The 24327-nt window shown below is 37.1% G+C and overlaps 1 protein-coding gene across 1 annotated transcript; it reads right to left on the bottom strand.

Moving 5' to 3' along the window:
* Positions 1-6004: 6004 nt before the first annotated feature.
* LOC136848757 (uncharacterized) lies at positions 6005-23920 on the bottom strand. The gene is made up of 4 exons (XM_067121329.1): positions 23758-23920; positions 14078-14197; positions 13580-13684; positions 6005-8329 (listed from the first exon to the last, which is right to left on the bottom strand). The coding sequence occupies exons 1-4, from the start codon at positions 23777-23779 to the stop codon at positions 6816-6818; spliced, it is 1761 nt and encodes a 586-aa protein (XP_066977430.1). The 5' UTR covers positions 23780-23920; the 3' UTR covers positions 6005-6815.
* Positions 23921-24327: the final 407 nt, after the last annotated feature.

A 24327-nucleotide genomic window follows, 5' to 3' on the forward strand; every position in this document is an offset into this window, starting at 1 on the left:
ATAAAATCTACTTAGAAAAAAAATATGGACTAAAGATTTGCCTGTCATGTGACACCACACTAAGTTATTTCTTAACTATTTCAGTGGTCATCTAAAGTAAAAAGCGTCTGCCGAGAAGACATCAGTATGCCAAACAATTAACTGCAATAGCCTGGCGAGTGGTGAGGGCTGTTATTGTGATGAAAAAGAAAGGAATGTGAGATCGCTGTCTCGGGTGGTGTGGTGGCCAGCAGGTGATGAAGCGAGACGGCTCCTCCCAAGATAGCGCTTAGTCTAACGCGGGACTGTAACGTTGTCACTCATGTGAGCTGTGAGATAATTTCACATGTTTGTAGTGTCTAATTATGTGAGTCACAAAATTTATTTGTTTCGCCGATAAGGGGACGGAATTTGACCCACCGTACTACCAAAATTTATTATTCCCAGTAATAACAGACTAGGTACATTGGATAAATTGGGTTACCACAAAATTAGCTTATAATAATTTCTTATGTTACTTCCATCTCAGTACTTCGAAATTAACCTAAAATACAGTCCGAATACTTCTCTTTCTCGTTTAATACATCGCATTGAGCATTATAGTACGTGGTTTGACACACAGAATTGTGTAAAATGCCGATTTCAGCACACGAGTAACCCAGTTATTCGTTCAACCAAGTATAGGTAATATTCATCCCTCTCAAAATGATCTTCGTTCAATTCGATCGTAAGAACTTCCAGATTCTTTTGAAAAAACGCCGTTCTTAATTTCTACTTGGGTGTTATTGAATATTATTTAGTTTGGTTAAGCCTTGCAAATCTGATAGTGTTTTTTTCCACATTATTGATGGCCTTTATAGCCTTCTTACGTTTCACGGTTTCTCAGTTACGTTTTCTGTTATGGCTGTTATTATAATTCCCGCTTTATTACTCATCTCCTCTGAAGGTCAACGGCTGTGAGGACGTATGTTCCTGAGGTGTTCATTGTCTTCTTTGCCTTTTCTTATTATATTATGATTTTGCCAGTTCCTGTCATGTTATCTGTCCATTATTATTATTATTATTATTATTATTATTATTATTATTATTATTATTATTAAGCAGTGGTGTACATTCTTTACTGCCTGATTTTTTGTGAATATTATTCAGTAACGTTAGCTTAACCCATCGCTGCTATTTCGAATATTCAGCTTATTATTATTATTATTATTATTATTATTATTATTATTATTATTATTATTATTGGTAGTAGTATTAGTAGTAGTAGTAGTAGTAGTAGTAGTAGCAGTAATTTCTCTTTATATGTAGTAAGATATCTCGGTGTTTGTACTCTGCAGATTCTCCAGGCTACATAAAGGATTAAATATTTGTAAAAAAAAAAAAAAAGTTCCACTTATCGTTATTCGTATTCCTTATATTCGCTGATGCATTGAATTGTACACTTTTTCCAAGACTGATTTAAAATAGTTTTACTTTTTATGGTTCACGGGGAAAGCTCACAAATATTCTGTATGTTTGGCTCACAAATATTCTGTATGTTTGGTTTTTATGAGGTTATTAACTTGTTTTGGGTTTATGATAGACAGGCAAGGTATTCATCAAATCTGCGGATGATTGTAGCAGTTAAAAAAAAAAAAACTGCGGAGAGAGTAAAGAACTTTAAATCTCTCTTTTCTAGAAATACTTTAAAGATGGTTTGATGACAAAATTTGACCACAGCTGCTGTCCTGGTTTATCTCTTGTTGCTAAAGATTATGAAGTTATATTTGAGGTTACATATTTTTCTAATGCATTTCAAATAGATTTGCCTGTAAAAATTAGTTTGTGATGCATCTCAGTAAGAAATGGTGATTTCACAGCTTATGCAGTGCCTGATGGAACAACGAAACCTATTGTATTTGCTTCGAGGCTACCGTGATAAGGCTGAACACAAAAGCTGTATTGGCACAAGTATATATTGTGCATTTGTAAGATAGATTTTTTTAAACAAAACGTTAAACTTTGTTGGCCATTTAATCTTGAAACCAATTTGCCTTCTTAAACTGGCCGTGAGGCTTTAAAGGTAAGGCATTACTTTAGTGGCCTAAACTAAATAATTGTAGACCTACACCTGAAATGGGAAACACAAGTACCTTGTTTAGACGTATACCTAAAACTTTGGAAACAAAAATACTTGTTTATTCTCCCAGTCAATGACATACCAGGTGAACACGATCCTAGTATTCTCCCACTAGACTAATGGGACTTATCATTTATATAGAAGTTGCAAAACTTGCATATTGGCATGAAGCGGTCCTATGCAATACTTTAAGATTTGCTAGATGTTGAAGTGTACATTTGTTCATAAAGGTTTTTGACTAAACAAGGAAGTTTGTTCTGAAGAGTTAAAAAGTGTGGAGGTCTATATGACTGACTAGATCTTATATATTCGACGGCCAGGCGTAGAGAAAGTGTTGACCTTAATGTTAAGAGCCATGACTCAAAACCACTCAAATTCAGTACGCTTGTATCCACGGGAATGTCTGATCTATGCATAGCTAAGTCTTCTTATCGATTTTGAAGTTTGTTCTTGCGCTGTTTCTTTTGAAAGTTGTCAATGAATATGCCTTTAAGCAACTCACTACACTAAAGACATCTTGACCAGGTTACGCTGTCCTGACACACAGTTCGGTGACAGCAAAATGTATTTGTGTTGTAGTGGAGGAAGTTTGCAATTATCGATTTACTTGTGGTAATGCCAACTTCATTCACAAATTCTCTATCGATAATAACATGCTCTGACTCATATTTGTTTTATTTATTTATTTACATTTGTTTTTATTTATTTATTTTTAATCATTTTTATTTATTTATTTTCATTATTTATTTGGTTATTTTTATTTATCTATTTATATTTTGTAACCTACGAACTGCTAGAATGATGGTTGCTAATTGTTTTGTACACTGAAGTTTGCAGTATATTTAGAGTTAATGGGATTCCTAATTTGTGTTCCTGCCTCATTATCATGTGCTTATTAAAATAGGAGAAAAGTTTGAAAAATTTTTCAGGTATAATGAGAAATGTGTAGACCACCAGTTTTATATAACTGAAAGAATCCTAGTACAGTATGCAGGAGCATTAATGACTCTGGAGGTGCTTTTATAGGTCTACAGCCTGTATCTGATGAAGGAAATTGCTCCCTAATATTGTAAGCTAAAGGAAAGCCCCTTGGCTGGTACGATTCACGGTAACAATGGTACTAACGAAGATTGTGGCCTAAAATTACTATTGAATGAGGAAAGACAGGTTACGCACTTCCAGGTACTGATAAATTAGCGTAAGATAATAACTGATTTGAATTGTCATATAATAAACATAAAGAATGTGTTTTTAATTCTCAAGTAAGAATTTATATTTGCGTGTGTGTGTATAGGGACAAGGAAAAGTTATTCCTTTCAGCTTCTTAGATGTGACTTTAAAAATCTCCTAGACAGTGATCAAAACCATGCATTGACCAATTTACCCTGTTGGGCCTGCCAGCCTTCGAAGTCTAAACCACAGGTATATCAAGCCAGAAGTGTCTAATATACAAACTGAACCGTGGGAAATCGTCCATCCTCTAGTATGTTGAAAACAGACTGGTTTAGGCGCATACTTTCTGACCTGAGGTTTTCAGTTGAACGGAAAATCACCTCGCCTCGTAAGTCGATATTCGGCTCTGGTATTTGTGCTTTGAATGAATGTGAACAAATCCTTAATACAAATTTTACCCTTTGAAGATAAAAGCATTAACCCATCAACTAGACCAATGGTCTCGCTTGATAATGGGGTCTACAGTGGTCTTATTTCAGCCACTTTACTTCGCGAGATCCCAGGAACACTCAGCTTAAAGCCTATCAAGAAACTCAGGAAGGATTTACTTTATTGAAAAAATTTTACCGGAAGGGTGAAGGATTCCGGCTAACTCAAAAGATCCTGATAAATTAGGAAAGGTTGGAGAGAGGTAAACAATCCTTTCCCATAAAAAGTACCAGTGATACAGAAATCTTGAAAGAAGTACAGTGAATAACCTTGACCACATGCCTTGTAGTAGGAATGAAATAAATGCTTTTTTGAAAATGAGAAGACTTCAGGGCCGAGGTTCCCTATGTTTTTCCAAAGTGAACTTGGTAGAAATAGTGTAAACTACAGACAGCACCTTTGTAGGAAGTGGGATGCCCAGAAGTAGGCAGTTGCAAATACAGGAAAGTATATTACGATGGTAGAAGTTGTGAAAGGCACATGCAAAGACTATGTTTCTCTGTCAGCAAGAACGTGAAAGAGTATAAAGATATATTGTAAGCTACCCAGCTTTGCTTCCAAACCCAGGTTCGGCAGCCTCTAACAAAGCATTTTCATAGCCATGAGCCCATAAGTCCCAGTCTTCATATAAGTACCATATGGCCATCTCAGATCTTTGATGAGAAGACATCTCATTTGGGAACATGTGGTGAACACATCTCTGCAACCCCAGCACTGGCTGCCTGCACCCTGTGTTGCTGATGGCCCTCATCCATAATATCGCCTGCTTCTATGTGAGAACCACAGCAAAGTTGATGACACAGGAATTCATCCCGAAATCATACACAAAACACTGCCTAAAGTGCTGAAGAAGTAAAATAAGCCAGCACACGGGATCTGGCATTGCTGATTTTCTTCAGCCTAAACATTTTGGTTCCTTACACGTTGACATCTTGAGATCATTACCCACCTTCGACAGATGCAGATACATCTTCACAGCTTTGGAAAGATCTACAAGCAATACCGATGTCACAAGTGAGTGCACTTGCCTTGGCTAAGGCAATGGTTGGGTCAGCTTTGGTGTTCCCAACGATGTAACATCTGGCATTGTCTATGAGGTATGGACCTCCCTAGCCAAATTAATGGGGGAAAATATTAACCACACTACTGCCTACAACCTGACTGTCAACAGCTTGGCAAAGAGGATCCGGTGATCCCAGAGGGCTACCCTTAATACCAGGTGCAATGGACCAACTGAAATTCGGACTTATCCTAAGTCCTCCCTGGGTTATGTACAGCGTCCAAAGAAGGAATCAGTGCCTATTCCATGGAAGTTGTATTTGGAGAGACCATCTGAGTGCCTGGGAATTTTTCCTCATCAATAACACCGGCCAACAAATAGAAGCAAACAAACAGTTAATATTTCTGAGAAACATTGCCAACAAATCCCTCTGACTTCCCCCCCCCCATAAAAAGATCCCTACCCTGTCCCAAATGAACATATAAAATAAAGCATTCAAAGTACAGATGCACTGGCTTAAGGACTTGGTTGAAATTGACAAGTGAAACCAGCTTACCTCAAAGATGATGAAACCCCACCCCTGTCAACCTATCTAAGTCTGGCTGTCAAACCCAGCCACTAAGAAAACTCGATCTGTAACAGAACTGAAATTATGAAAGCAACCTAGTACCTTATTAGCATCCAAAAAAGTCAACAACTAAGTAAGGATGTGGAATAGTTGTCTGTTTATCTATCATATTGACTTATTTGTACAATATTTCATCTAACTGCATTCCAAACAGTATTTTACTGACTAGGAATGTGGAACAGTTGTGCTATTTACACCATTAACCTACGTATGTTTATGTTACATTCTTATTTGTATATAATTTTATCATTCTTTATGACCTAGTATCTTCTCGGAATTCTGAAAGGCGCAGCCGAATAATGTAATGGAGCAGTCATGTTTTCCATTGTAAAAAAAACAACTGCCTATCACATGTATAAATCTGATATTTGAGCATGTGTATATTTTTCTGATTTTTGTCTCTTTTTTTTCTGGTGTGGGAGCCTTGAATACCTCCCAGTTTTGATGCCAAACCAAGACTTAGCCCAACATTTGGCAACCTCTGACAAAGCTTTCACAGCTATGTGCTCATACGTCACCTGCATCGCCACCATGAGACCTTCAGACCATAAACAATGTTCGGATATTTGTCTCTCAAACCACACCATATCTGAGACTTGGAATTCAAAATACAATAGAGCTGGTGTTTATTTTTATTAATAAATGACATTATAAGGGGCGCTAAACCCCTTATAAGGCCAGTACAAAAACTAACTAAAATTTGTACAACCTTATGAGTATTATTGGTAATATATTAAGGCAAGGGTTATCATGAAAAATCAGCTTGTTACTCTGCCACCACTGCTGTAGCACTATTCACTAGTCATTGAGGTTTTTCTTATCATGATTCTTTGTGATTGATGAATCAGTCAGATCAAGGGTACAAAGTAAAACAAATAGAATAGCTCACATCGTCGAAATGAATATTCATTTCTGAGATGGAAGAAAAACTTATAATATTCATGATTTGAAGGTTCTACATCACTACGGGCAGAAATATATTGGTAATTGTTAAGAGGAGTGCAATATCCTTGAAAAATCTAGGTTTGTATCAGAGTAAGATTCCAGTTGAAGGTTTTGCAGTTTGTATTATATCATAATGAATTTAACTATCTCTGACTACTATACTGTTATGTATTATTCTTATTCATAACAAGAGATTTGCATATTATAGCCTGGGAAGCTGAGGTCATTCAACAAAGAGACAGACAACTGCATAGATAGTTATGTGCTATCCAGTGAAATGGTGTTTTGTTGAATTTTGGATCACAGATAATCACCAAAGTTAGTTACATCAGAAAGTTTTAAGAACAGAAAATATCTATAACAATGATCACATTTCTAGTGTCAACAAACTACATGGCATTTTTTGCTGCAGGCAACTGAATAACATTATTTTTGCAAACAAATATGAAAATGTCCACTTTTTCATCATTCCTGTTACCAGCTTATGGTAAACATACCGGAGGGTTAGCAAACGCAAAATTCCCGTCAGCGGGATGACGGTCAAGGCAGGATGTATGGGAGGTTCTACAAGGGCGAAAGGCACCTGGGTCAGGATGATTCTTTACTCGCCAGTGCTGAGCGTGACGCAAGTTCTCAATACCTCCATGCTCCCTTGCTGAAGCTCCTGGATTTGCCATCACCGAAACTCTGTACCCACCATAGTTTATCCAGGTGCTGATATTCCTGTAAATCTCAGGCAAAGTGAGATGTGACAGTGGCTTTCTGCAGACCATGTCAATGAAAAAGGATTTGCACTGGATGACGAGTTGTGTCTGGGTGTTGGACAGTCGCAAGTGGCAATTGGCACCATTCTCTTTCAGGAAAGAGTCCATGGACTGCCATATGCTTTTCTCTCGGCAGTCATAATATATATCTTGATCAAAGTCCCAAGGCAAGTAACTTCCAAGCTTAATGGCACCTAAAAGGGAGCCGTGATGTAACTCATATTTAATGTCATGTTCTTGGCTGAACTTATCCACGAGGTCTATTCCTTTCATGATTATTTCTCTGCAACAGGGAGGAATCATGAACCACGATATCTTCTTCTGGAGGTCATCGCAGTCTAAATGGACATCAGTGCAGGAAAATTTATAGTGGTTTCCATCGTATGAATCTATAGAAACAACTGACCATCTTCTTCCATACTCTTTCCAGTCTTCTTCCTCCATGACTGGATTTTCGTCAATGAAGAACATTGCATCTGGACACACCATGACAGAGTATCCAGCATTAACAACAGTAGTGAACCAGTCGTGATAGATCACTGCCTTGCTCACTTCTTCGCTGAAAGGTTCTTCAGTGAGAAGGTTGGTGTTAGCCACAAAGGGACCAATCACATCATCACAATACATACACTCCTGGTGTGAGTATTCGTAACCGTGAATGAACGTCGCGTGGTAGTTAGTTATGGATTTCTGAATGCACCCATGACGCCATTGACCATGGACATCGCGGTAACCACCCCCGACAACAGCGACTGACGGTTGTTGATCCATAACTTGAATTAGCCTCGTTAAAGATGCATGGTCTTCAGAGTAAAAATCTAGATTCTCTCCTATCAGAACAAACGGCGTTCCTACCATAGACACTGCATCATTGAGGACCTTGCCTTCACTGACGCTTTTGTCGTAAGTGAGCAAAATGGTAACGTTCATCTTCGGAGGCGGGACGCTGTTATCAATGATGAGAATTATATTCATCTTGGGATGTTCGTAGAGGCCTCCAAGAACCTTTGCGACTCTTTCCAGAGTCCAGCTCCTTGCTGGCAGGATAACGCTGAGCAGCTCGGAGGTTTTGACAGCGTTTTTGCAGGGTTCTCTGACGAATTTTCCATCCTCGAATTTTTCGGGACAGACCCGTGTAGGAGCTTTCCGATCAAATAGATTCACCCTCGGGTCCAGTGCTCCCGCTATGAGATCCAATTCAGATGCCCACTGCCCGCTCATAGTTGTTGAACCTGTTTAGGAAATAGGTAAGATTAGTAGAGGTGCAGCATTGAGGCAAAATATATAAATGTGGAAGAAGGGTTGGGCACATAATACTCATCTAAATCCAACGCCCGTAAAATTTCTATAAGACGATAGCATAGATAATGTATTTAAGATAAGTAAAGGAAGAAATGATATGATTCCAAAGAAAAAAATACAATATAAATATAAGATAAACAACCACAGTAAAAATTAAAAAAAAAGAAAAAAAAAGGCCTTTGGATGTCATAAAACTGAAACACGTATTCGTTTTATTTTGTTATCTCTGCACTTGGTATTTTCTCTCTTTTCCCCCTTAGCTTAAAGTATGGCAGATTAGAAAAGATATTTTCATGTATTTCAAAGACTTAGTCTGATTACAAACCCAGAGTTTCAAACTCTTTCAACAAAAGATTTGCAAACCGTTTATTTGAATATCAAAGCAGCAAAAGCATCAGGCATAAAAATAATATTCCACCACTCATGAAAATATTTCAGTCATGCATCACGCAGCGCAGTTACATTTCTTGTAGTAACATTTATCTATCACTTGATAGAAATTTTTTTCCACTTACGCAAGTACAGACTAAATTAGTAGAGTAGATAAAGAAAACACTGCCGTGTCATTAATCAGTGCGAAATATATAAACATTTCATGGGCAGTATATAGAAAAAAATTTTTACCATTTCACCAACTGACCTCACAAAAATAAATCCCCGTAAGCATCTCCTGCAATTTTACTCTGCAATTTTTCCCGCAATTTCTGGCCGCTAAAGTAATGAGTCTTAACGAACGATAGTGAGAACAGATATAAGCCGCTTAAATATTTTCATTTCCTGTGACTAAAGCAAAATGAAAATAACATTGAAACAATCTTCTTTAATGGTAAAAAAAAAAGTCTTAAATCGTGGCATTTCACTGGAAAATGCAATAAAGGTGATAAAGAATTCCATGTGTGTTCGGAATATTATATAGGAGATTGACGAGACACTTATTTGATTCAAATCTGGCTCTGAATCTTGTTCATCATGGCAAGGCGTGTTAGTGTTATAGTCATTAACAATTATATTATAGGTATCTAGTCTCTGACATTCCATTTTCCGCATTACATACCGCTTGTAAAAGCAGTCAAGAATAAAATAAAAATATGCTTATTTATTAAGTATAATGTTTCACGCATCCACATGTGAATCTAGTTCTGGAGCTCTCTGTGATACTGGTGCATAGAATTGTGATGTGTATAAATGTATTAATTTTTTCTGTAAACAACAGAAAAAATGATACCTTCAGATTGAAGGTACCTTGGTCTTTTAATGTATTAGCACTTTAGTAATTTAATCATTTAACAGACCGACATCATTCTAGGCATCGCCCAAAGGACACAATGCAACTGTTTCCAGCTTGTGAAGTTGAGAAGGGGTAACTAGTATACAAGAAAATGTTTGTTTTTCTTGTGGCCGTACCCAAACACAGTTCCTCGTGTACACGCAGAGAAATTTTCTTTGCGTCGGCAAGAAATTCCTCCTGCCTAATCAAACTGAGTGGTGAGTTCTCCATGCAAACAAAAGTTTGAGGATCGAGTGAAACCAAAGCAATCAGAAATACCAGCAGCTCAACTTTTTATTTTTTTATTTTCTCCTTTAGGGTGGGCAAGTCTTTTGGAAGGAGGACGATACCCGCATGTCCAACTAAACCCTGGCTGCGACTCACCACAGTCGACTAGCTACCAGGTATATAATTAACCAATAAGGTCGGGATTCAAATTTGGGTCTTCTCATTGGTGAGGTGAATATTCTAACCACTGAATTAAGCGAAACGGTCTCAGGTTTGGCAAGTGCCTGGATGTGTAAACACCAAGTAATGCAAGAAACCACTGCGCTTAAACCCCTTAGGTATCTGTGGGACAGGGCATGTGGCTAGCAACCTCATCCCAAAAACTTTTCCAAGAACCAAGAGGCCATCAACTCTTGGCTAAAGCCGCATGGTCTCTTAAAGGATAGATTGTTCTGACAGTCTGGGAAAGCAAAGGAAGGAAGAGAATTCTTTAACTTTCCAGCAGAGAAGGATATGTTACTCCTCTGTGTAAATTGATTCAGGGTACAAAGGTAACCTGGCGAAGAAGTCCCGGAAACAAAATTACCTTAGTATAAAGCTACTAAATGAAAGCTAGTTAAAGAAACAACCTAACTGTGAAGAGAGCATAGCTCTTCTTCTTTAAATACTGATGGAATGGGGCTAGCCTAGCCATAATGTAGGCTGGATGAATAATGAAGATTAAAAAACAAAGAGGATAAAATCGGACCTTCGAAAATATGGCATCCTGAAGCAGTGGAGAGAGACCAGACCTTAAGACAGCATTAAGCCTAATTCGAAGATATACTAATTGTGCAGACAGGAAATACAAGGAACAAGAGGGAAGCTCCTCTAGTTTGCGAGAAAGTTTAACTTTGCTTTGCTTTCAAAGTGATTTTTAAAATCTAATTTTATGTTTTTTTAAATACAAACCATTGCCTTGCCTGAGCCTTTTACTTTGGAATGATGAGGACAAATGGTGATGCCTTTACCAAAAAGGTTTTTTCCTCATGCGGTATAAGGATTCCACATTGAGGTAAGATCCGACATCTTACACCTGTATTCAATTTGAAACTTCAGCCCTGAACTGACAGGTCTGTGTCAAATTAGGGGGTGGAAGAAGGAGTCTTGGTATAATAAAAGAGTTTACATGTATGAAACGTGAAATTTAATGAAATAATTATGTATTAGTGCAAAGTACAAACCAATGTCTTACTAGAGCCAAATACCTTATCTTTACAAATTCAAAGGTCATAAGACGGGCAGCTTAACGCCCTTATTTAACCTGGCACGAAGAAGACTAAGGACAAGGGGAAAAGAGTGAAGCTTAAACCCAAGGGAATCAACAGATCTGCCTCTTAAAGGATTAAGACTAACAGGAGTCAGTGAAAATATAGACAGGAAGAGAATCCTAAGTCGTACCAGTAGAGGGAAAGAAACGGTAACATTACTGGTTTCTACAGTGTAAATTTGGGTAGAAGTTACCTGACGGGTATTATGAGGGTATCTAAGAGGAGGTGGAAATTCTCTATGGGAGCTCACGCGGAGGGCCATAATAGTAGCAATAGAAAAGACAGAGATTCAACATTACAGAAGAAAAAGGAAGGTGAGAGTAATAGCAGGGTCCTTGGCCCGTCAAGGCGTTTTTGTTTCACCCCTATAGAGGAGAGACACAAAAGATGGCGCTTTATAAATATGAAGGCAATATTACTCTCAGGGATGAAGGGGACAGGACGAAGCAAAGAGCTTGTTTCCTCTAAAAAAATTTCCTAAAGATTTTGAAGCAGTATCAGCTAAACCATATTCTGAGCACCCGAAATATTGACCGAAGTGGGAGGTTAAATCAACTTACACAACAGTCAGCAAATTGACTGGAAGTATAACCACAGAAATAACCTTAGTCTTTGAAGCACTGATATTAACTAATAATTAGTTGATAGATGATGAAGCAATTTGAGATTCGGAGGGAGAAAAAAAAGAATCCTTGAAAGTATGAATAGGAGGAGCGGTAAATTGAACAGTGTTACTGAGAAATGGAATGCCACTAGACATTGGGTAAGGAAGAGTTGCATCTTAAATAACATAATTAAAGCACTGGGACTGGAAGTAAAGGTGTAAAACTTGAAGCAGGAAACTGTTTGATTTGGAAACTTTGCAGCAATTAATCTGCCCAACTTGAGGATGAGGAGGGAGTTAAGGGTTTATAATCGCGTAAAATGCCATCTCAGATACTACTGACTCACCAGCAAGTCCCAAAACTCAGAAAAACTTCCTTAGCTGTACTGAATCACAGAATGAGTAAGGAAGATAAGATGACAAGGTTGAGGAGAGGCTGTTGGGAGAGAAAAGAGTTTCCTAACCCAAAATTAACTCAAGAAGGAATCAAGTGACACTTCCCCTGAGTAAGCTAGAGAGTGACAATATTCGTAGATATGGAGATACGAAAAAGTAGAGAAAAGTGCTCCCTGGAGTTTGAACATGTTGGACGTACAGAAAAGTTAAGTATACCTTAGTTTTACCAGACCACTGAGCTGATTAACAGCTCTCCTAGGGCTGGCCCGAAGGATTAGACTTATTTTACGTGCAGAGCGGCGAAGGTGCCTGTATGATGTAGGTTCTATCCAAGAGAAGTAAACAATGAATCCAGATGGTCTATACATGTGTGCTAAAAGGCCAGAGAAAAGGGCATTACTTAGGTGAGATGAGGAAGGCCTAACATTAGTTTCCTGACAGAACATTGACAAGATTCAGGCCAAGGGGCCGAGATCACGAAAAGACAGAAATTATGGGAGATGTGGACACAGTAATGAAGTGACAGGCAATTGGTAGAAGGGAATCACTAACACTAAAGGAGTAAGTAAGAGTAGGGACACTAAAACCTTAATGAGCAGAAAAGAAAAAATTAAGCATATATAATTAAAATAATTGACAGAAATACAAGACCACAGGGTTATGCAGAACGGTTGTACAAAGATGTGATATTATTGTCTCTGACGGGGATTCGGTTCCCCTGTGGGATGATTAAAACATTATTGTTGCCTTTAACAACAGAAAGAGGAAAAGCCTTCAGAATTATTGCCGAAACAGCCCATTTCTTTGGTAAATCGCCTCGGTCAAGTGAAAGACAAAACAAGAGTTAATAAGAATTGACGGAATTTACTCATCATGCTGTAGGGTAAGACTTTCCTAGCGTCGCTTAAAACTGAAGGGTTGGTGGTCAGCAGAAAAAACAGTAAATATAAACAAACCGAATATATATATATATATATATATATATATATATATATATATATATATAAAATCATAGGGCATTTAAGCTTATTGCTATAGCCGGCCGGTGCTAAGACAATCTGCGGTGAACAAAGAGAATCTTATTTGCTGGATAGTCTTCTGGAAGTCGTTTGCAATCCTGCTGGGGTGTTTACATTGGGCTGAAGATTTTGTTAGTTTTGGAATTTCACCAACAAAAATGCAGATATTTTTAAGAGTTAGGTTGCTCACTTGATACTCATCAAGGGCCAGCCTTTCTTTACAGATGCATAATTTGTCAGTTGGCAAAAGCATAAGTGTTCTACATGATCTCCTGACCTTAGTCTTTTGCAGATCATAGCTTAATGAGTTGCACAGATCGGCACATAAGGCACTAAAGATATTTAGTACATGTTACCATTACGAGCCACGATGTTCCTCTGCAGCTTCAACACTCGTCGAGCCAACAGCTTTCTCATTTCTGCAGTCAGGTCCCCAAAGGCAGGCTTCAGAGGTGCCGGTTCTGTGAAACAGTCCACTTTGTTAGTAAGAATATCAACTCCGAGAAATGAAATCAGTTTTTGCATAAATCAACTGAGATTTGTCTGATGAATTATTGAATCAGTTATGGGTATCTATCTTCGGTCAACTCTACGACATTAAGATCTGAGGGCAATTATGTGAATGCTGAACACATTAAATAGAGTAATAAATATAAAACCACAGAAATGTCTATTTCATTACTGTCATAATAATTCTGACTGATTATTTAAGCTACTTATCAGGATGACAAAAATTCATCCAAATGGATTGGGCTCTCATTATGCATTGTTCCAAAGATTCACATCGAGAGATTAAACCTATGCTATGTTAGACTGAGCTTTCTCAGCAACTGAAAATAAGGATTTCTACTTACCAGGCTTTAACCACTCTCCAGCTGGCTGTAGCAATTCTGGTCGACCTAATGTTACTGCAGTCCACAGGAAAGTCACTACACCAACCCCAATACAAGCCCAGACCACGAGAGTTGGTACACCTGTGGAAAGACAAAGTTATGGAAAATCAGTGTTCATAATACTAAAGAATATAATCGCAGAGATGCAATGATCAGAATTAGGCTGATTTGAGAGACTTGGCGGAAAACCCAAAGGAAATTAACTGTCCTGGTAAAAAACAGGGTGGCAGATCTAAACACTTCTTCCTTTAGTTTGAAATACAGTCAGTTATTAGCAACTGTTAAAGCGTGTATTGTCCATTTAGCAAATGTGGTTAACGTTAGCAATACGGAAAATTAGTTGATCCAGCTCCTTGTCCTCAAATATGAAAAGTAGCATTGCCTGCTAAAACTGGCTATAAGCAAATACTGTCCGAAAGCGAAAAGAAAACCACTTTCATTAATGTTTCCTTGTAGGCGGATGTTACGGCAGTAATAATGGCACTTCACTCACCCTGAAGAGTGGCATCAAAATCACGGGTGTTAACGTGAAAGGGACAAGACAATGATAAGTTCCAGTAAGGTAAGATATTGCTCTTACTGATCTTAGTTTGATTGTTTGGTGTCTGATCTGAAAATTGATGTATGTGCCAGTGCTCAGATAAGAAGTTTGTACAGTGGGGAGCGGCTCTTAGGTCTTGGCTCTCTGTGAACAACCTGTTTCCTCGAGTAGGAAAGGCCCTGCTTTGGGCCTTCTGTATTTTATCTTCACGAAATACTTGAATATGGCTTCCTACTATTGCAACTGTATTTAAGGGATGGTGGTATTGTGGCTGGGATACCTAAAATTTGTATATTACGTTGGTCATTAGTATTTTTTCTTAGTATAAGCTGCTGCTGATTCCAATGGGGCGACATCCGGCTGAGGCACCAGACGATCTCAGGTTTCTACTGGTGGTGAATCCTACCAGGATTATCAAACATAAAACCTTGCATTCTCGCTTTACGGTCATTCCATAAGCCATCCAACTGCAGACGAAATTAGTCCCTCGCTTGTTCTCGTTGTTTGCAGCAGTAAAGTTGCTGAGTTAGGCTACTCCTTTTCCCTAGATACGCTTTTGTATCGTTCAGTGCTGCTATCAACGACTGTCGGAGGGATTGACGATACAAATTGGATGCTTGTGGAACAGACCCCAAAAGTACATATAAAGATAACAATGGTAATGAAGGCAACAACATAAGTTATCAGTGAACATGATAACACTGTAGATAAAGATGAACAACAATGCCATCGACGAATGCTGATATTAATACCCTTTGTTAGCCTGTTTCCCAGTGACAAAACTGGGTATGAGATGTTATGTATATAAATATATATATATATATATATATATATATATATATATATATATATATATATATATATATATATATATATATATATATATATATATATATATATATATATATATATATACACATGCACACACACACACACACACACACACACACACACATATATATATATATATATATATATATATATATATATATATACATATATATATATATATATATATATACATATATATATATATATATATATATATATATATATATATATATATATATATATATATATATATCTTCACGGACGCGAAGAAATAATTGTGCACAATCACTCCACGTGAAGGAAAGCTCAGTTAATCCCGACTGTTTCGTTCTCCACCGGACCTTGACGAGGGCGATTTATTAGCAAAAGTTTTCCAAAGTGCGAGTGCAAACCTTTGTACTTTGGAAACCGTTTAATGTTAAATTGCCCTCGTCAAGGTCCGGCGGAGGGTGAAACACTCGCCTAAATTGAACTTCATCGTTTTTCTGCAGACTTTCCTTCAAGTGGATTGAGTATGAGTGCATATATATATATATATATATATATATATATATATATATATATATATATATATATATATATATATATATATATATATATATATATATATATATATATTTGTTTGTGTGTGAATGTGTAATGAAACTAACCAGTTTGTCGGTTCTCTGGTCATATTTCAAGCGTGGGAAAACAATGAATGAAAAGGAATAAGGCAGTGTTTTTTTTCAGGCTTTTAAGAAAGAATGAAATACACAGAGTACTAGAGAAGGCTGGACAACGGATACAACATATTTGCTATGCGAAGACTGTGGTCTTTGACATTTATTATGACAAAAGTATCGTACAAAGATAAGCAGCTTCCCTTTATGCAGATTGATGCTCAATATTCAGTGAGAGATGAAAGTTTAGCTACATCTTTGTTAAAGTATTATTGTAAGTTTTCTACTGCTGTTGATGACGTAATGATAGCAGACACAAGACCACCACAATTGATGATACCATTGATGGCATTCTAACGATGACATCGATGAAGATAATGAACACGGAAGTATTCATCAAAGGTGAACCCGCCATTAATCTATATAAAATTTTACAGTGATTTCACTCCAACAAATTACGATCTAAGTTTTGAATGGATTTGAAATAAAGTAACAGTATCTAGTATGCATTTTTTTATCAGTTGCTGGAATCGTTATATCCAAGTAATGAAGAATCTCTCTAACATTTTTTTCTTGGAATATTATCCATAGTCAGATGATACACATGAGATTTAAAGGCGGTTCCAATAATTTTTGCCATGTTCGAAAAAGTCGGCTCGTAGTTTTTTTTAGTAAAGTTCTTTTGCTTTTCGTGATAATAATAATAATAATAATAATAATAATAATAATAATAATAATAATAATAATAATAATAATAATAACTTCCCGTAATACTGGGATGACGAGAAACATTACCAAGAATTTTATTCATCAATATTAACAAAACAATTAAAACGCAGTGTTAAAGCATGTGCTATTTCTTAGACGAACTCTTAGCAGAAATTAAACGAGAAGAACTCTTAAACTGCAGTATAAAACGAAAAACAATTAAACGATGATTTAAAAACAAAAGCCCAAGTAACCTTAGCGTTTAATGTGTTATTGTTTTAATAAGGAAGGTTTCCATCCAGTTTAATCTTATGTACCGTCAGGCTCTCTCGCTTCATCTAGCTTCTTCTTCTTCTCCTCCTCCTCCTCCTCTTCCTTCTTCTTCTTCTTCTTCTTCTACTTCTCCTCCTCTTTCTTCTTCTCCTCCTTCTCCTCCTTCTTCTTCCTCCTCCTCCTCCCCGTTTGTCTTCTTCCTCCTCCTCCTCCTCGTTCTTCTTCTTCCTCCTTCTCCTCCTCGTTCTTCTTCTTCCTCCTCCTCCTTCTTCTTCTTCCTCTCCCCCTCCCCCTCCTCCTTCTTCTTCTTTAGATTCTGTTTTTCTCACCGCGATATAAACTAGTTACGAGGACCCCCCCACTCTCTCCTTACACACCCGGTCCCTGTCTGCATCACGCGGGGAGCGGCCCATGCGGCACTGGGACACTGCAGGAGTTATGTTCAGTATTGATGGTAAATGTCAGAGAAAATCAATGTCGGGAATGACCGAAGAAGTACCGTAGCTTATTCCAGGCTATAAATGAAAGTATGACTCTGCAATATATCATTATCATCGAATTTTTCGCGGTGATTATCAGTATTACTGCTTTTTCCGGTTACTATCATTATTATTACTTTAATGTCGCTTTTGTTACCATTGTTATCATTCTATGACTGCCAGGAGGTTATTTTGCATATTAATTTGAAGTCAATGCTTATGTTGAACAGATGAATTTTCGCACACAGGTTTCAGGTTGAAATGATATTGGCAAGAGGGTCTGCTCCTTACTTTTCAAGTTCATCTCCATCATCACGAGCTCTTCAGTCCCCTTATAATTTTATAAGTTTTTGGAAATGTATGTCATGGGTTAAACGCCACTCCATAATTTGATGGTCCAGTAGCCAGTTATAATTATGATATCCTGACTCATAATTAATATTAAAAAATGACTACTCGAGCAGAAACAGGTTAATATGAAAGGTACTTGAAATACCTTATGCTATTCAAAGCGAGTTAAAATGCTTAGTAATGATATTCATAACTATGTCGGCGTCTCTTATTGCCAGAATCAGTTTATGTCTTTGATAAGTTTAGATACTTAGTAAAGATGCACATTACTAAAAACAAGTCAATATCATTATCAATGATATTTATGCATTAGCGGACCCCGGGGGAGCCGCACCTGGCCACGTGGCCCCCATGAAAAATAATGACAAAATAATAAAAATAAAGATTCAGATAATGATAACAAATGAGAAATATAGAAATGGGAAAAAATCTATAATAGAAATTATATAAATATAAATATATATATATATATATATATATATATATATATATATATATATATATATATATATATATATATATATATATATATAAATGTGAAAATTGGTGTCCTCCCATGAAATTTTTCTGGATCCGCTGGTATATTTATGTCATAGCTACAGTATTTATATAATAACAGGTACGAAAGTTATTAATGTTAAATCTGAAAAGAAAATTATATTAATGATAAGAGTGAATAATAAAAAATGAACCGGAAAAATGTGCTTCATTAACTTTAGTGTAAGTCAAAATGTAGTCTAACAACCGCATACAACGCAAGGAAGTCTGTTATAAACACAACCACCATCAGTTTTCACAACCAGCTATTAACCTGTTTGTCTATCCAGTCCCTCACAAGCATCGCTGACAAAAGCAACTTCTCCCGCCGGAGGTAACGAAGGCCACAGCAATGAGGATTAGGCTGCGGTGCTGCATTTCGCTCAATACTTAGCACTCTAGCGACACTCACCCGCCATGCAGCACCTTAGCGGAAGCTCTGGAGTCGTTACTCACCTGGAGGTCGTCCTCGGAGGTTGTACGGAGCCGCTGCTTTGAGGTGAAGTCGTCTGCTTGAATGGATTATTGTGCGAGGTTAATAAGAGGAGGTGCTCAGCCTCTGAAGAGTTTTTTTTTTATATTTGAATGGTTTGTAACTTAGGGTTAGAACAGCGTACTTATGCTATGAGACACATGCGTTTTATTACATCGTCCACGTTCTTGTCTCCTGTCACTAGCGTTACGTGAAGCCTAAAGAGTGAATTTTGTTTTCCTTATGTGCATCGTAGTCCTCTAGATAGCTGTGGTACTTTTTCAGACTGATCAATTCTAACGAAAATGTTCTGGTAATTAACTTCAATCAAGTTTGACCTTTAAAATTCAAACTTCAAGGTCACGAAACAGGTGCTGTACGCGCTTTATTTATTTATTTATTTACGATTCGTTTCCTGCCGGAAATTTTTTGTTCCGAAAACTATGATAGCTAAAAAAAAAAAGAATAATTACAAAGTGAATTTTCCTTATACCTGCGTAACGATTTCTTGTTACTATGCGAATGACAGAGCGAAATTAGACGGTGACAAGATAATAATATGGACCCAGTTAGAAATATCCAACTTGATCAATTTTAGGCTGTGCGACAGTCCACAGAGATATCAGCTGGTAGTTTGTAGAGCAGGAAAAAGTAATGAAAACTTGTCAGTTGCTATTCAATTCGATAATTAAACTAAACATAAACAAGGAAAGGAATTCTTGGGAATGAATTAGTTTCAAAAATGCTTAAAATATCACCATCCTAATTAATTTTTAAGTTTTTTGGCGTAGCAGCTGCCATTTTTTCTTGTTCAAACTTAACAGCGGTTTCACACATGAAGTTTTATCACGTTGTAGGCACCGATATTCAAATCATAACCATCTAAAAATTTCGCTGACTTTCACACCCGAGAAATCTTCAAATCCCCTTTACCGATAACGGTAATCTCTCTCTCTCTCTTTTACTTTCGCCGTGAAAATTAGCCCAGCACGGCATCCAAGGTACTACAGTATTATCTATCATAATAAAATGACACAAAACTTGTAAGTTTTTCGTCCAAAAACTCTAGTTTTTGCTCTGCACCGCTCTTTTTGAAATAGTATAATCTGGAATATACCGAAGTTGATTGGTTATTCGGCCAGATATTCAAAGCTTACCGATTGTTTTACATAAGCCTTGAGCGAATTCCAACTGTTTTACGATAAGCAATATGTGTACTCTTCATAAAAGACCTGTATATATATATATATATATATATATATATATATATATATATATATATATATATATATATATATATATAATATATATATATATATATATATATATATATATATATATATATATATATATATATATATAATATATATATATATATATATATATATATATATATATATATATATATATATATACATATACATATACACACACACACTCAGGTATAGAGGTGGTTTTAGAAGGTGTCTTTCTTTCTTTTTTAAAGCTAGGATTTGGGACTGTGATTGCCAGCCCTAAGCCGCTAATCCTCGCACTAAGTCATGAAAGCTTAACCTGATGACAGTGTTTGACAATACTTGTGAGTCAACGTTATACTGAGCGTATTAATACCTTCTCAGAGCAAAGCAAAATCCTTAATAATCCAGTGAAAGGAAAGCGGATATATTGTCCAATCTGCAATACTATTTTTAAGCATAGGTAGCGTGACAGAACTGTCTGTAAGGACTTACGGCCAACAGTCAAAATTTAGAAAACTGGACGGTCATCTCACTTGTCTTAGGGTTTCTCGCAAGTGCAAGAGCCCGTGCGAGTACGAGGACTGTTTAATCGAACAACAACATAAACAAAAACACCATTACATTCCGGATAGATTGTGAAAGTGACAGGGACCATTCGGATAAATTCCTTGGTGCAACATTGAATCTACAGGGCACAGGGATATCCTTATTTTCCTGACGGTTCGGTAATTTCGCAGACAAGAAGCTGCACTGATTTCTCCAAGACTGAAGTAGTTCAGACTTCTTATAAAAGAAGGAGATGAACAGTTAGAAAAATGGGTAAATATAGAAAAGGCAGGATGAAGACCATTAGCAAAACCCATAAAATCCTGGAAACAGGGGAAGGTTGAAGGCCTAGACCAGATGGGCCTTCAGGCAGGAAGCGCTCAATGCGGAAGACTGGAGAGAAATGAATAAAAGTACCAATTCAGACTTTTGTCGTCAATGTTTGACTTTTTTTTTTATGGACTCATTACTTTCGTAAACCGAAATAAATACAGTAAAACTCTTAAGACGTGATGGCGGTGGAAGATGATAATAAGAGGTAACGCTTGTGACAAAATATGTCACTTGTCCTTCATGTGTATGTAACTCAAATTACTAGACTTGGGGATACACAAGATATTGAAAAATGACTAATTTATTATGTTGTGATGCTTAATCTATATATCTACTTGCACGCACACACACACACACACACACACACACACACACACACACACACACATATATATATATATATATATATATATATATATATACATATACATATGCGTGTATGTACGCATGTACGTACGTTTGTAAAAACTACATTCACCTCTTAACTTCTTGATTTCCTTACACTTTATGGATACGTTTATCACTACAAACGTTACACCCAGATGGGGAACAAATGAGAACGCTACCTCCCACAGTGAGATTCAATCCACAAATGGTAGGTTAGAGTGAAGTTTACCTATACTAAGGATTTGCAGATGTTTTTCCTATACTGTTTCTTTGTCTCTTATCATTCCTGCAATGGTTCTTCGTTCAGTCAGTTATAGTTTTTCTATAGACTTCATCTTTACTATCAATGTATAGCAAACGCCTTGCATACGTTATCTTTCAGGTATGTGTTAAGTAGCCAATTACTCTAGTTTTTACAAAGCAAACAATTCACATTCTTTTTGCATGACTGCTAATGCTGTTACGGCAATCCCACCTAAACTTCCGCTTTCATAGATATTTGCATTTCAAAAGATGAACCTGACTCGAGTTTCTAACGCCAGATTTTTCGTTGACGCTCTGAGAAGCGCAAGGCTATTCAAGGCTCTGCATAAAAGCTTCATTCTTAATTAGGAAGGTTCAGTTTGGATGAAAGACCGCTCCTCCCCCCTTTTCTCTTTCTCTCTTTCTTTTACTCACTACACTTATTAAGCGAACACTTATGTGTAGTAATTAAATAACGGAATAAGTAGTGACTTTTCATAAGCTATGGTTGCCAAAAAAACCTCTGCCTATCAGTCCCACGAGGTTTTGAGAAACGACTGGATCCGGTTCCTAAAAAATTCAGTGTGAGTCTGTTGACCTGAGCAGTGAATTATGTACCCGGTGGTTAGCTGACTGTGTGGGTTACAGCCAAGTTGGACTGAGCCTCGTGGAGACCCTACCGCCCACCTTCTGAAGGTGACGTGACTGAGTGGTGCAGTGCTTAGATCCCATTCGCTGGGTCCTTGGATTACTCCTGGCTTACTGCCCAGTAGTCCACCCAACTGAAAATGGGTACCAGTCTGCTGGAGTAAGAAAAAAGTCACTGGGCCTAGCAACCTCGCCCCTAAGGACTTGCCGAGAAAACAGGAAGGCAGTACGCACATATATGTGTGCGTATACATATATATGTATATATGTGTAAATACACACACACACACACACACACATATACATATATATATATATATATATATATATATATATATATATATATATATATATATATATTTACACACATAAATCAATTATAATTCCTCTTGGGTGTAAGTTATTCCCGAGGCCTAGTGAATTGGATATTAAATGACTTTTGTGCCTTAATACTTGTTAATATAAAAAAAAATGTCACGGCATATATGACAAAAATTCATAATTGGACACGTGTCACAAACTTACCCACCAATCAGCTACCAAGGTTGAGGTTGGTTGATAAAGTAAAAAACAAAAAACTGAATTTAACAGGCATATGTACAAGCAGAGTCGATATCAACTCTTCATGGCTCAGTGGTCCAGGAGTCACTGCACGTTGTTGTTTCCCTACCAGGCGGCAGTTCGATTCCTACTGGTGACGAGGAACCAGTAATTTATAAATCCCTCTAGGAATAGTTACTCTGAAGTGTAGTGAATTAAATAGATATGAAACTACACTTTTGGCTTAAAACTGTGTGTATATATATATATATGTGTATATATATATATATATATACACGAGTATATATATATATATATATATATATATATATATATATATATATATATATATATATATACATTTATGCATGTGTGTGCGTGTGTGTTTGTATAGTGTATATATATATATATATATATATATATATATACATATATGCATATATCCATGTATGTATGCATATATGCAAAGCCGGAGTTTGCTTCTATGAATGAGCTCCAAAGCAATGCACACGCAATCCGTTAATCTGTCTCTCGCGTGATCATAACTGCTCGATACCAGACGCTCATTTTTCGTCGCGAGCCAAGGCAACGTCTTGTTATGGTGCTTGGTACTCGGCAGTAGTTAGTTAGTTCTAATTCGCCTAATTTATTCAGTACTCAGAAGCAAAAGTCACCAAAGAAACAACACCAGTTGGAGAGAAACTGAGAGTATAATACAACAAAGTTGCTGGAATAGGAAATCGAACCTATAGAGAGATAGATATCGAGTAGACGGCGTTGCGGGAAATGAAGTGAAATGTTTACGGTAAAAAAAGAGACAGATTGAGAGCAGAAAAGTTAAGAAATGTCACTCACGTTGAAGTATATTCTGTCGCATGGCGGGCTGGAAGGACGTAAATCCTTGCGATAACCCAAAGACGCCCCTGGAAGGAAGAACGTATCCTTCCTTCCTTCCACACACTGCACCAACCAGCCACACACTCACTATGATGCAGCGGGCCTTCCTACCCCATTCCCCTCACTCGTCCCTCTTCCCCCTTCCCCTTTCGTTCTCCTCGCTCTTCCCCTCTCGTGTTGCCCCCATTTCCCCCCCCTCTACTCCCTTCCCCTTCCCCCTTCCCATCCTCCTTCTCCTACATGCAACGAATGAAGACATATCACAGACCACTGGATATAGAGTAAATGCTTGTAACTGTGATCTGAATACTTCCTTGAAAAATTTAATTAAGATTTCCAATAACTTTTCGAAGAATGATCATTGATGGAATGATGACCGTTTGGTAATGACCGTGATGCAGTAACGCATAGGTAATGATCAGGATGACGCAAGCAAAAGGAATCTATTAATTTTAACGTGAGAATCTCTTTGTAACGTTTCGTTTATAGTACTGTGATAAATCTATTAAAACATATTATAAACCTGAA

Source organism: Macrobrachium rosenbergii, chromosome 19 (assembly GCF_040412425.1).
Source record: "Macrobrachium rosenbergii isolate ZJJX-2024 chromosome 19, ASM4041242v1, whole genome shotgun sequence".
In the NCBI taxonomy this organism is placed as follows: domain Eukaryota; kingdom Metazoa; phylum Arthropoda; class Malacostraca; order Decapoda; family Palaemonidae; genus Macrobrachium; species Macrobrachium rosenbergii.

What these genes read in the sequence shown, in the direction of transcription:
- LOC136848757 (XM_067121329.1), bottom strand. Translation starts at nt 23,779, where the DNA reads ATGCGACAGAATATACTTCAAC. An exon ending in GCGACAGAATATACTTCAAC is followed by an intron (nt 14,198 to 23,757) that starts GTGAGTGACATT and finishes GTCTTTCCACAG; the next exon opens with GTGTACCAACTCTCGTGGTC. An exon ending in GAACATCGTGGCTCGTAATG is followed by an intron (nt 8,330 to 13,579) that starts GTAACATGTACT and finishes TTTCCTAAACAG; the next exon opens with GTTCAACAACTATGAGCGGG.